At 44.8% G+C, this 12,321-nt stretch overlaps 1 protein-coding gene across 3 annotated transcripts in view; it reads right to left on the bottom strand.

Annotated features, from left to right (window-relative positions):
- Positions 1-641: 641 nt before the first annotated feature.
- The window catches only part of GATAD2B (GATA zinc finger domain containing 2B), a 37,168-nt gene continuing 25,488 nt past the window's right edge, over positions 642-12,321 (bottom strand). For 2 of the 3 annotated variants that reach the window (XM_019955053.2, XM_070785645.1), the window contains exons 3-11: positions 11,852-11,981; positions 11,129-11,260; positions 10,700-10,828; positions 10,100-10,270; positions 9,046-9,361; positions 8,190-8,392; positions 7,150-7,260; positions 6,875-6,992; positions 642-6,219 (exon numbers count right to left, since the gene is read on the bottom strand). In XM_019955053.2, coding sequence (XP_019810612.2) covers positions 6,086-6,219; positions 6,875-6,992; positions 7,150-7,260; positions 8,190-8,392; positions 9,046-9,361; positions 10,100-10,270; positions 10,700-10,828; positions 11,129-11,260; positions 11,852-11,981 — 1,444 coding nt within the window. In that variant the 3' untranslated portion in view covers positions 642-6,085. The remainder of the gene's footprint in view (positions 6,220-6,874; positions 6,993-7,149; positions 7,261-8,189; positions 8,393-9,045; positions 9,362-10,099; positions 10,271-10,699; positions 10,829-11,128; positions 11,261-11,851; positions 11,982-12,321) is intronic. The other variant, XM_019955064.2, reaches the window with a different exon arrangement.

The following is a 12,321-nucleotide window of genomic DNA, read 5'->3' as shown; positions in this document are numbered from 1 at the left end:
TCCTCTCCTCTGGGTGGGCCTGGTTTAAATGCTTTGCTGGACCTAAACCAAGATGGAAAAAATAAATTAGGATCTGATTAATGCTCTGGATTGAAAGGAGAACTTGGGGGAGTGGGCTTAGCGACATAGTAGGACAGAGCAGCTGCAGATCTTTCAGGGGATGCTGCCCTCTGACTAAGGAAGTACATATGCAGCTTGCTAAGAACAGTGTGGGCTGTTTTAAGGTTCCCCCAGAGAGACCAGCATGCTACGAAGAACTGCTACTGGAGACGAGAGCAGCGTTAACGAGAAGGGCCAAGGACGACTAGGGTACACCTCTCCGTAGGACATGATGGAGGTCCAGCCTCTGGGTTAAATGCAGCCTCCTTCAGGATACCTTTAGACCTTAAGTCCTCAGGTAATTAAAGTGGGATCAGTGGCTTCCAGAACATGGATCTACATAAAAGTGAGGGGAACAAGAATACACAAATAGTTAAGGGTTTTAAACCCTCACAACTGAAGAAAGGACACAAACTGTAAAGGTACCCCAGAGACTTCAGGGAGTATAAATCATAGCCAACCTCCAAATCGCCCCTAAAATTTCTCCCACCAAACTGCCATCCCCACCCTCCACCATGACTAAAGCACAAGCCACAGGAAAGTTTAGAAACCATTCCTTTCTTTATTAAACATAGCTTGCAAGTGATAAATATTACAAAGTTTTTTTTCTTTTAATCCTTTCTCCAAAAATTAGCTTATTATTTGAATCTGTCACTGCTGAAATGCTCAGCAGCATCTGAAACAGATGGGAGTGTATTTGCCTTTTTGAAAACCAGTTTCTATTGGTCTTAGTTTTTTCATTTTAATTCCCAAACACAATGCAGAAAATCAGAATGAGTTTTTTTTTTTTTTTAAAAAAGGAAACTTAAAGAGTTGTGCAAAAGGGTCTTGTTCCCCTCCCACCCACCCCATTCAGAGAAGGCCATTCCCCATCCCACCTCCCTGCTCCCCACCCCCCACCACCAATCTATCCTTCCACCTTCACCAGGGCTTCCCCACCATCCTATATCCTCTCCAGGCTTTACCAGCCAAGAACCTACAGTGGGAGTACTCAGCCCAGGCTGTGGGGGAACTGGGCCCCTGAAGGAAATAGCTGTTGAGAGAGCTGCCTTTAAGGGGGTTCAGATGATATCTGAGGGAAGGAGACAAGATGTGGACTGTATCTGAGCTCTCCAACCAAGAAATGGGGGAAAGATCTGCATTCTGTAGCTCACAAAGGGTGTGAGTGACCACCAACCTGGGGTATTCATTGGTCAACCACCCTTGAGGGCAGTTGCTTGTGAGGTGGGGCTTGGGGCCTGGTTCCTGCCCTTGGGTAACTAGAGCATGAGGGCAAGTATGTCCCAGATTTAAGTGAAGTTCGAAACATCACTCTGCTGCCCTTCCTAAACCAAAAGGAACAGCAGGGGCCTGGCAGCTCTCCAAGGGCACCGTCACACACATACCCACTTCAACACTAGCCACTCTGGTTTCCTCCCTGGTTTTTCAGCCCAACACTTTCCTCCCCTCAACTTGTTTTGTTTTCAGGTGGGGAAGAAAGCTTTACAAACTTGGTGGCTAGAGGATCTCCCCTCCTGCCATCACTTCACAAATAAAACTGAGACCCCAAAAATCAGCTCTATCAAAGGTCACATAACAAGTCAGCAGGAAAGCTTGAGACTAAACCCCGGGTCTCCAGACTGTGACACCATCCCACCCGCTTTATGCTGTGGTTCTCTTTACTCTCCACAGTCTGGACTAGGAGTCTCAGCTTTTGCAGTAACCCAGCCTCACCCCAATTTGCAAACCCTAAAACTGTGCACAGATGGATATGGCTCTCCCCTAAGGGAGACTTTCTTAGGATGACTTGTTTAAATTATTTCTATCATCCCCTGATAATCCACCCTCAAAGGCCCATGAAACTAGGTTATTTTTTTGGGGTGGGGAAATCCCTTGCATAAGAAAGCTTGACACTGAATTTTGTTATATAGGTATATTGTATATATGCTGATGCAATCAGAGAAAAAAAACAGTGCAAATACAATTACAATTCATAATAATACTTGGTTTCAATGCCCCCGGGAACTGCCCCATTCCTCGGCTACCTCCCAACCCCCAGCACTTCCCCACAGTCTCAACCTAATGCTGGGGGGTAGGGAGGGTGGGCAGGTTAGGGTAGGGAGTGGGCTCTGCCAAGGCAGTGCTGGTGACCCGGAGGGACTACTCCAGGGTGGGGAGGCAAGGCACAAATTAGGGGTGGGTGGTGGGGGAGGTGGCATCTCTAAGGAGGGATGGGGTTGGAGCAGCTGCCAGTCTCAGTGTGCTGGGCCCGGCCCACTCCCCTCCCCACCCTCCACAGCCCTGCCTCCCTACCCCCTCCCCTTCCCCAGAAACCCTTTTGCACGGATCATACACAAACGGGCACATTACAAAATGACATAACACAGTTTCACAATATCCATGGCTAGGGCTTTTTTTTCTCTTTTTCAGTTTTTTTTTTTTTCTACACAATGTACAATTCCTTTTAAATGGATCAAGAAATAGCTTATATACACGAATGAGTCCTTGTTATAACATCTCGGCAGCAAATATCATAAGCTAATGAAGGTCTTGTTGGAGGGGAAAGGAGCCTAGGACTGGGGTGGGGGTAGGGGGTGTGGAGAGAAGGTTATGCCTTCTGGAGAAGTGGGGAGAAAAGGGAGAGGTTAGGGAAAAGGAACAAAAGTAAAATATCAAGAAGCATCTTTACAAAGCAGTTCTATAGCTAATTCCTTTTAAAGGGGAAAGGAAAGGTAACCAAAGCAGGAAAACATTTATCTCTGTGTCTTAAAAAAAAATTGTCTACCATACATACATCCAAAAAATGTGGAAAAATACTTATTCCAGGGATGAAAGAAGTCCAGATGCTGTGGTCAAATGACAAAAAGAAAAAGAAAAAAAAAAAAGACAAATAAGGACCTCTGTCCCTCAGTTTTACCAAAGCCTTACCGCTCATTCACCTGTATCAGGCTTAGAGAGAGTAAGCCACTGTCCATAAACTACTACTTTTTAAGCCTCTGGTGATGGAGGAAGCCAGGCAAAACTGGTGGGATCCTCACTCTAGTATCACCCTGAGCTTCAGTGCTCCAGGGGTGAAGGATAACTCTGTACAGAGGGTCTTTCTTCCTATCTTTAGGGCATGAGGTTTAGTGTCTATGGGGCCCAAGGCCTGGGGATGGACAGCAACAACAGACTTGGAGGGACACAAGGCAATCAGTGATGAAAAAGGAGAGAAATGAGGAAGACAGGATGGGGGAGAGGGAGGAGAAGGGAGGAGGTGGAAGGCTAATACTTCACCATGATTAGAGGAGCCTCACCCCCGTCACTAATCCCTGGGAAGGGTATGAAAATGGGGATAAGAGAGGGTAAGAAATCAAACCTCAGCGATTGAGCAAAGGGTCACGGAGCTATACCAGTCAACAAGCAGCCTCTATGTAACTGACCCTGAGGGGATAAAAACAGGGAAGACTCCACCCTCTCCCCTATCGCCTCAGCACCTTGGCAGGCAGGCGACTACAGGCTTTCCTTCCCCATCATCCCCATCTCTACACATCTTACTTCCAAACCCCATTCAAAGGTGGCCTGGCTCCCAGGGAAGGGATTCAGCTCAGGGCAGGGACAGCCCCCAGCCAGACGGTATTGCACATTCTCTGTTCCTTACTTTTAATCTCAACTGACAAACTCGGGCACCTCGTACCTCTGAGCACCTCTGAGCTGGGGGAGGGGAGACATAACAGAAATGGCACTTCATCATGGGATGGGGGGAGGGAGGCTAGACAGACATGCCACAAGGCAAGATGACTTGCAGGGAAAATATTTTTTAAAAAGCTTCCAATTTTGTGGAAGAGAGAAAAGCAAAACCAAACGATTTATCCAGTGCTTTCAAAGCACAGAGGGCAAAGGAAAGATGTAAGAATATATCTTTATATATATATATATAATTTTAAAATAATCCCAGACCCAGTTCCACTAACCCCCCTCCCTCTCCCACCACTTAGTCAGGGGTTCCACATTCCCCAGAAAAATACTCGAAACAACCCCATCACTACCTGTTACTAGCGTCTAGCTTCCAGATCATTTCACCACTGGGGAGCCCAGACACAGGCTGCATCTCTGCTCCTTTATTAAGTGCTCAATGAATTGGGGGAAAGGGAGGAAAGAAAAAAAGCCAGGAAGGCCCGTAGGGCCAGTATAATCACCCACAGTGGCTCTGGAGTATGGGGAGTAGAAGCCAGTGTGGGGGGAACTGAGCCTGATTCCAGCTCCTCCTATCCCCTCCCCAAACTTTATGGGGAGGATGTGCAGTTTGTGTGTGTGTTAATTTTAAAAGTGCCTTCTTACTTTAAAAAATTATTTAATTTTAAAAAATAAAAATGGGGGAACCTCTCCAGGTGGCTTTCAAGGGCAAAATGTTACACTCCTCTTCACACCTCTCTGCTGAGAGTATCCCTTCCTCAAACTCTGGCAGCTTTTATTAGAGCTGGAGAGGCAGGTGGACATGCACTATGAAGTGAGCAGAAACCCCTACCTTTAATGGGCTTCCCTTACCTCAAAAACAGCCTGGTCCCTTCCCCTGTCCCCCATGGTGTGGGCAAATGGGATGCTAATCTCCCCAATCCCCAGAACAGCAACATTGCACAATTCAATTCATTCTCTACATTAGTAGCACTTAAGAAAAGAATAAAAACAAACAAGAAAGCAAAATTTATAGAATTCTGGGGAGAAAAAAGACAACTACTTTTATAGCACAGGTCCAGGATTGGTTTTGACATGAATTGTTCAGCTGTGAGCGGTCAGCTCTGCAGTTAGCGCAGCAGGGCCAGGGTAGGGCTCCCACCTGATTAGGTGCCCTCACCCTCATCTCCTGGCGCTCAGAAGGTAAAGAGACAAATGGGAAAGTCGCAACTATTGGGAGGGAATCCTCTCTCTCTTTCTCCCTCTATTTCCTCCCTTTGACATTTCACTCACTCATGCCCATCCAACTTCCAGGACACCCAGCAAAGTCAAGCTGGGAACAGCCACTCTATATTACAGATGGGGCTGTGGTTACTGAGGGCAGATTAGGATTTTTAAAAAAGAAAAGAAAGGAGATGGGGATGGGGGAGAACTTTACAAAAAAATAAGATGAAATAATCTGGGGCTAGTTGGCCTGGAATAGTCTTCTGCGTTTCCACTGGGGTCAGGAGACTAACCTCATTCGCCCAGCATCCAGAAGGCTAGGATGTGGTCTCAGTCCTCCTTGGCTCAACATGATGTTCACTGTCATGCCCCTTTCTCTCTCTTCTTTATGGGTCACTTTTAGAGTGGTTAACTTTTAAAGCTTCTCCTTCCAGGCTCTTTCCCCTCATTCTTAGAGCCCAACTTCAATAGTCAACACTGCCTTCTGAACTGTCCAGCTCAGAGACACCCCATAGCTGGTGTGCTATTCCTCCCTGTTTGATGCCACCACCTCCCCCCAACCCTGGGTTAAGTGCATTAAAAACTTTTGCCCCTAACACTCCCAGTCATGTCCTACTTGGCAGCTGGGGACCCTACTGCAATGCTCCTATCACTTAACTGAATGTCATTTGTGTTTACAAAAAAGAAAAAAGACAAAAGAAAAGAAAAAAAAAATACTGGGTGAAAATAAAAAGGTTTAACCGTCCACTGAACAAAGGGAGGACACACAACATCATTAAAAATGATAATAATAATTAAAGCATAAAAACAAACTTTAGAAACACACATCCAAGGGCTTAGATTTCTCCCCAGGACCTCATTCTGACCTCTATCAGAGGCAGAGATCCACCTCGCTATTAAAACTGAAGAGAGAAAGTGGCAGAACAGATCGCAGCAGTGTAAACTAAAGGGGAGGTGGCGGGGCAGGGCGTGTGTTGTCTTGCTGATTCCTACTTTGTGTCTTCTGTTTTCTGTTTTGTTTCCGTGTATGGTAGGCACCAGTACAGGCACTGCATGCGACGGAAGTTGGGGACATGGGGGAGGAGAGGGTAAAGGGTTCAAGGCTGGGGCAGTATGAGTGGAACAGGCGTTATTTCTGTCCACTGATGGACTGCGATATAGACCGGGGAGGGATCATGTCTAAAAGGTATTCCCGCTGTCGGTCTGCCAGACTGGGGGCTTTGTGTCCTCCAATACCAGTGTTCAAGTATGCAATGTTGACACCTAGACCCAGGAGACAAAAGTGGAGGCAGGTATTAAAAGAAATGATCCCTTCTTCCGCAATACCCTGAGGCTGCAGTCTTGGAGATGCAGAGGGAACATTAGAAGTTGTCTACATCCATCCAGACTCAATTAAGCTTTATTTCAGTAACAACTACCCACCCTGCTCCCCAGCTTTAGGTAGGGAGGCCTTCCCCAAACTTCAAACCTACCAGGATTAATCAACATGGTCTTGATGGTATAGAAGAGTCAAAGAAAATAGTGGTGAGAGGAAAATAATCAAGACAAAGAGAGGGGAATTATTGAATCAGCTTTGGTTTGGGGGCTGCTGACTCGGAAGAAACTTCCCTAGGTCACTCAACCAGGATCAGGACAGTTAACCCTGATATTCTGGCCAAAAGAGATCAATAACCACATGCCCACCAAAAGGGCACACTAGAGAGGACCATGTCATTTTCACCACCAAAACCTTAGTGTACTGTGCCTGGCATGTAATATGGATTTAGCAGACGTTTGCTGAGTAACAAGAGTGAAGGGAGGAGGGCCTAAAGAAAGAGCAGAAAACAAAAGACCGAACCAATCACCTAAAGGAGCTGCTAAAGAACTGCAAACTAGCCAGTCAATTCCCGAGAAAAGTTCTCAGATCAACCCTTCTTACCTGGCATACCAAGGAGGCCACCCGGCACAGACAGCTGGGGTGCCTGTGCAAAGTTGGAAAGCATGGAACGGGCAGATGTGGGAATACCACGCTGGAGGCTGCTTTGGGGCTGCGGAGCCTGCAATGAGGAGGAGACGAGCAGTCGTAACTTTGCCACGATGGAAGGTGTGAGGGGGAGGAAAGAATATGGGAGTACAGAAGAGCAATATGATTCTCCACAGAACAAAGGACGAACTGTAATAAATGACTGACAAAACCTCAAGAGAAATCCTCACCTGCCGGAGCGTATGATGTCTCATTATGGTCTCTTGTTTACTGACACTGGACACAGCTGGAGCCGTAGTTGGGGAGAGGGCTGCCTGCTGCTGTAATCGCTGTTCAATTTCCTGTTGGGAGTCATCAGGTCAAGTTGGGCAGGACAGCGCCCAATTTCCTAACCAAAAAACCTAGAGGTCTTCTTATCTCTAATGCTGCCAGCCAGTTGGAGGGATATGGAAAAGGCAAAAGAGTCTGGTGGGGTAGTTGCACTAGGATCTCTGGGTACAGCAACCTCAATGCTTCAATACTTAAGGAGTCCCTCTCCCCAGGAAAGCTGGCTCTCAGAAGCTGGCTGGAGATCTAGGTGGTGGTGATGAGCTGACTAATGTAATTAATTAAGGCCAATGAGTTACTGAAGTTTTATTTTTGACTCCTATCTACCCATTTTCCAGAAGACCCATGATGCTACCCAGAGGGGTCTGATGGGTGGTGGGGCAGAAAATAATCTGAGCTTCCCAATACCTCTTCCCTGCTCCAAGATATTCTCATTCTATTAATAATGTATGAAGAATTCACACACACTAGCAATCACTAATCTTCACTGAGCTACTTTATAATTTACCCTTCCCTTTGTCATTTCTTTGTCAAATATGGACTGCAGATAATTACTTCTCTAAAAGAGAGTTCTAGTACAAATATAAATCCTTTTCACCAAAATCCATTTGTTTGAGGAAATGAAGTCAATAATAGAGGAATTTCCTCAGTGCTATCAGGGAAAGCCAAGATTCTCAGCCCTTTGTCCCTTTCCCTTAACCTCAGACATCATGTGTCATTAAACTCTTACTCAATCAGAAGTAGTCAAAAGGAAATGGGAAAGGCAGAATGGTAAGAAGGGTATAAAGGGAACTCAGGCCTCTAGGTTCAAGGAACTTCGCTTCAGAAACCTAGATCACCTGGACTGTAGTGTTCACACAGACAACTCCTCTAAACTAGAAAGAACTGCCTTTTGGTAAAATCCAACCTGGTCAGGTGGCTGGTGAGAAGTCAGAATTCTTACCTGTTCCTGCTGTAGGGCTTTAACAAAAGCATTTTTCAGCCGGTTGGTGTGTTCTGCCTTTAGAGCCTTCTTCTGGTTGGAGGTCATACACTGCTCACACAGAATCTTTCCATTCTTCTCCTGCTTCCAGTGAGGGGTGAAGTCTGTGCGGCACTGGGCACAAACAAAGGGTTCGACCCGCAGAAGAGAGGCACAGCTTTTCCCTAGATGCCAACAAAAATAATAATCAGTGGTCTCACATTTCCACTCCATCTCCTGTTTCTCTTCATCAGATGAATCTTTTTCCAGGAGTTTACTCTGCTGAATTAAAAAAGTGACTCTGAAATTTATAAAATATTTACATTTCATTTGATTGCAAAGTATCACTTTAGGGAATTAGATAGTACCATCAGTTCATGGGGTCGCAAGGAGTCGGACACGACTGAGCGACTGAACTGAACTGAACTGATCCCTATTTACAAATGAGGAAACTAAGTCTAAGAAACACAGCTCCAAATGACAAAACTGGGATGATAAAAACCCAAGTTTTCTGATTTCCTATTATGCAATATTGAGAAGAAAATGTGTGTCAGAGTCAAAGGGCTCCAGCCTGCACACTGCAAATAGAGAGCAACCCCTGCTTGCTGCCACTAGACACAGTCCCTATGCAGCAATGAAGACCCAGTGTGGCCAAAAATAAATAAGCTTTTTGATATGCTGTTCCTAAATAGCCTCTGAATAAAGGATGGGAGTGGTTTGGTAAAAGTCAGGGAGAGGTTATTTAATATTACACAGTATCATGTGATACTCTGTCCATACTAATCAAGTTTGGCAACCTTTTACTTAGATAAAAAGACTGGCCAACAAACAGCCTTACCTTGGCTGTCGATGACACTCTGTACGACTTCCTCCAAGCCTACCATGTAGATGAACTCGCTATTGGCTGCACTAGGCAGGAAGTGAAGCAAGGGAGCAGGTGGTTTAGGGGGTGGAATCTCCAAGAGTGTCTTTTCCAGCTGTTTGCGAAGAGCCAATTTGGCTGCAGCCTGTGAGTTGGCAGCATCTGTCATGGCGCTGGGGCTGGGGAGTGGTGAGGACACCCTGTTCACGGTCCCTGGCTGGATATGGGAGGCAAGATTCATATAGATGGCAGAGGATGTTGTGCGCTGACAGGGAACAGAAGAACTTGACTGCTGAAACAGATTGAGTGTAGGGGTCAGTGATGATATGTGAGAGAAAGCATCAATTTTTACTTTTGTGGCAGAGAACATTACCTGATCCTAGTCTGACCTACACAGCTTCCCCCAAACTCAGAAAACGACACGAGGTGTCCCACTTCTCCACTGAAAAAGGATTTTGGCACACAGGAGAGGAGAATGACAGTGGCTATGAACTAAAACTGCAAAGATTCAGGATTCTTTGTTTTACATCCTTTATGCTTCTTATTCCTTAGATCCCTCTAGTTCTTTCTTCTAGACATATTTTAGCTTATTGCTGCTCATAACCCTTCTCTGCATATAACCCTTTTTCTCTACTACTATATTCATGTGGGCTTTCCAGGTGGCTCAGTGGTAAAGAATCCGCCTGCCAATGTAGGAGATGGAGGAGACTCGAGTTTGATCCCTGGGTTGGGAAGATCCAATGGAGGAGTAAATGGCAACCCACTCCAGTACTCTTACCTGGGAAACTCCACGGACAGATGAGCCTGGTGGGCTATAGTCCATGGGGTTGCAAAGAGTCAGACACGACTTAATGACTAAGCACGCACATGCTATATTCATAAAATTCCTCATGATTTCACTTTTGGGACCACTGCCAACCCACCAAAATTTCCTTTGTTGTCCTAGTCCAAAAACTTAAAATCTATGACCTTTTCAACAGGGAAAGCAAATAAAAGATTTTTCTGTTTCCATATTAGGGCTCCCTCTTACCGGTTGGTAATTGATGGTGGGATTCATATTGGGTGTTGTGGTGCGTACAAGGCCAGGCTTAGGCGGGCCCCGCTGACCCTGTAGCTGGGCTGGGTTTGGCGCAATCACACGTTGAGACATTAACATGTGTGGGAGGGTGGTATTGGTCGCTGAACGGATGACACTGTGACCCTGAAGTGTGAAAAGATATGGTCGTAGGTGGCAAAATGCCTCACAAAATGCCAAACAGAAAACACTGTCTATAATATATAGCTAAGTAGAAAGATAGTCATACTTGGTAATTCTGTCTAATGATCTATGGGATAAATCTGCCATCACTGTAAAATTTGATTAGTAGTTAGGAATTCCCTGGCTTTTTTGGTATAAACTATCTTAACCCTCTATGGAAAAGGGCTAAGAAGTAGAAAGACTACAGTGGAAAGATCAGTTATTCATCCTTCTACTGTAGACTAAATCATGCCATTAAGGACCAACAGGATTATCGATAATAATGACATGTCTATCAAGGCCAGGTTCTTTCTGTGATCTTCACAAAAGACCCAAAACCGAGATAGGATAACAGAGTTCCCTGAAACTAAGATCACACTATGGGTAACATACCTGTAATGTTCTCAAATTCTGTTCAACCCCTTGGGCCCCAGGCCGGGAGGGAAGCTTGGACAGGCCTTGCTGTCCCACATGGGCAGGAGATGGCTGAACAATAGATGCTGCATTCTGTACAACTGGAGTCTAGGAGAGAGGAGAAAATGAGACAGTGGAAAAGGCTAGTAATCAGAGGTAGAAATCTGGTACACTTCTAGACTTTCAAAACTCCTTGTCAGTCTGAAGCTCCTGTTGACCAGAAGGGAAAATGAAAAAACAGAAGCATAGTTTTCTTGATTAAGGCCCCAAATAAAAAAATAACACTGTTCCTAGAGACTAAACCCCAGGGGACCAGAGAAGAATGAGCCACCCTGCCGAATCTACCTGGGGTAGCCCATTCTGTTTTTCTTTGCTTTCTGCTAGTCCTTTATTTCTTGGGCACAGTACCTTCTGAACCACGTTCTCTTTCTGTAGCTGACTCTGTCTCAGTTTCTTTAACAGCACCAGTCGGGCTTCTTCCAATCGCAGCTCATCTCTCAGCTGCTTGATGAGTTGCTGCCGTTCTTCAATGCCTTTCCCCTGAGGAAACATGGAGACTATCAGCTATAGTAGCAGTTACTCAGAGTACACTCCTGCAAGATGATCTATTCTTCTAGGTCAAAAACCTTCATCTTCCACAAGAAGCACAGGTGCAATGGAAATTGTTACCTTTGTGTTCCTAGCACACAGTCTGGCACAGTGCCTGGTATTCGTTAGGTATTCAAAAATAGCTTACAGAATGAAAGAAGAGATCATATATAAATGCTAACCAGATTCCTGGCAGAAGAATGGCCAAAGGGAGATATTGCTTTCCTTGAAAATAATGTTCCTTAATCTTTTAAACCCATGTTTCCTCCAGAAATACATAAAAACTTAGGAATTCCTCCATATTTGGAGAGCCAGGATACAGTATAGAAGGTATTTCCAGCTAAGAGTTGAGTTTACATGATCTGAATTATGAAGTTTTCATTTTCCAAAGATAAACTACACTTTTCCAAACTTTCTTCTCCACTTGTAGTTATTTAGATCCAAAAAGTAAACACTGAAAGAAAAAAACCAGAAATGGGACTCTCAGGGAATTAAAAAGAATAGTAGAAGCAAGAAATGATGAAAGGAATCTCTTTTTTTTACCTTAAACATCTCTAGGTTGGCTGCTTTGAGTCTTTCTTCCATTCGGGAGCTGGAACGGGGGCTGGAAGCCTCATTATCAGACAAAACAATGATGTCTGGGGAGGGAGTTAGCCTTCCTCGGTCTGGTTCACTGGACAAGAAAAGGAAAAATTAAGCTATTTCCAACAAAGTTCATAGAAAATTTAAGAAAACTTTTCTACACTGAACAAAGAAATCCAAAGAAACTTAAGTCTGTTCTGATTCACCCAGGGAAGACAGAGACATCCAAATCAAAGGATAAAGAAGAAACCAAAATGGAAGTGTTGACAAAACCACAGCAAAAGAACTTTTCCCATCTAAATTCCTTATAGAGGATCCAGACACAAAGACACTGAATGGCTTTAGGAATGAAAGTAAAAGATAAGTGTTTTTATCATACCAATTTTAATAAAAATTCCAAGTGCTTTTCTTACTCAGTCTCCTTTTGGGTT

This window comes from Bos indicus, chromosome 3, assembly GCF_029378745.1.
Source record: "Bos indicus isolate NIAB-ARS_2022 breed Sahiwal x Tharparkar chromosome 3, NIAB-ARS_B.indTharparkar_mat_pri_1.0, whole genome shotgun sequence".
Lineage (NCBI taxonomy): Eukaryota > Metazoa > Chordata > Mammalia > Artiodactyla > Bovidae > Bos > Bos indicus.
Note: the sequence above shows the minus strand (reverse complement) of the source record. Positions and strands in the feature narration are given on the sequence as shown.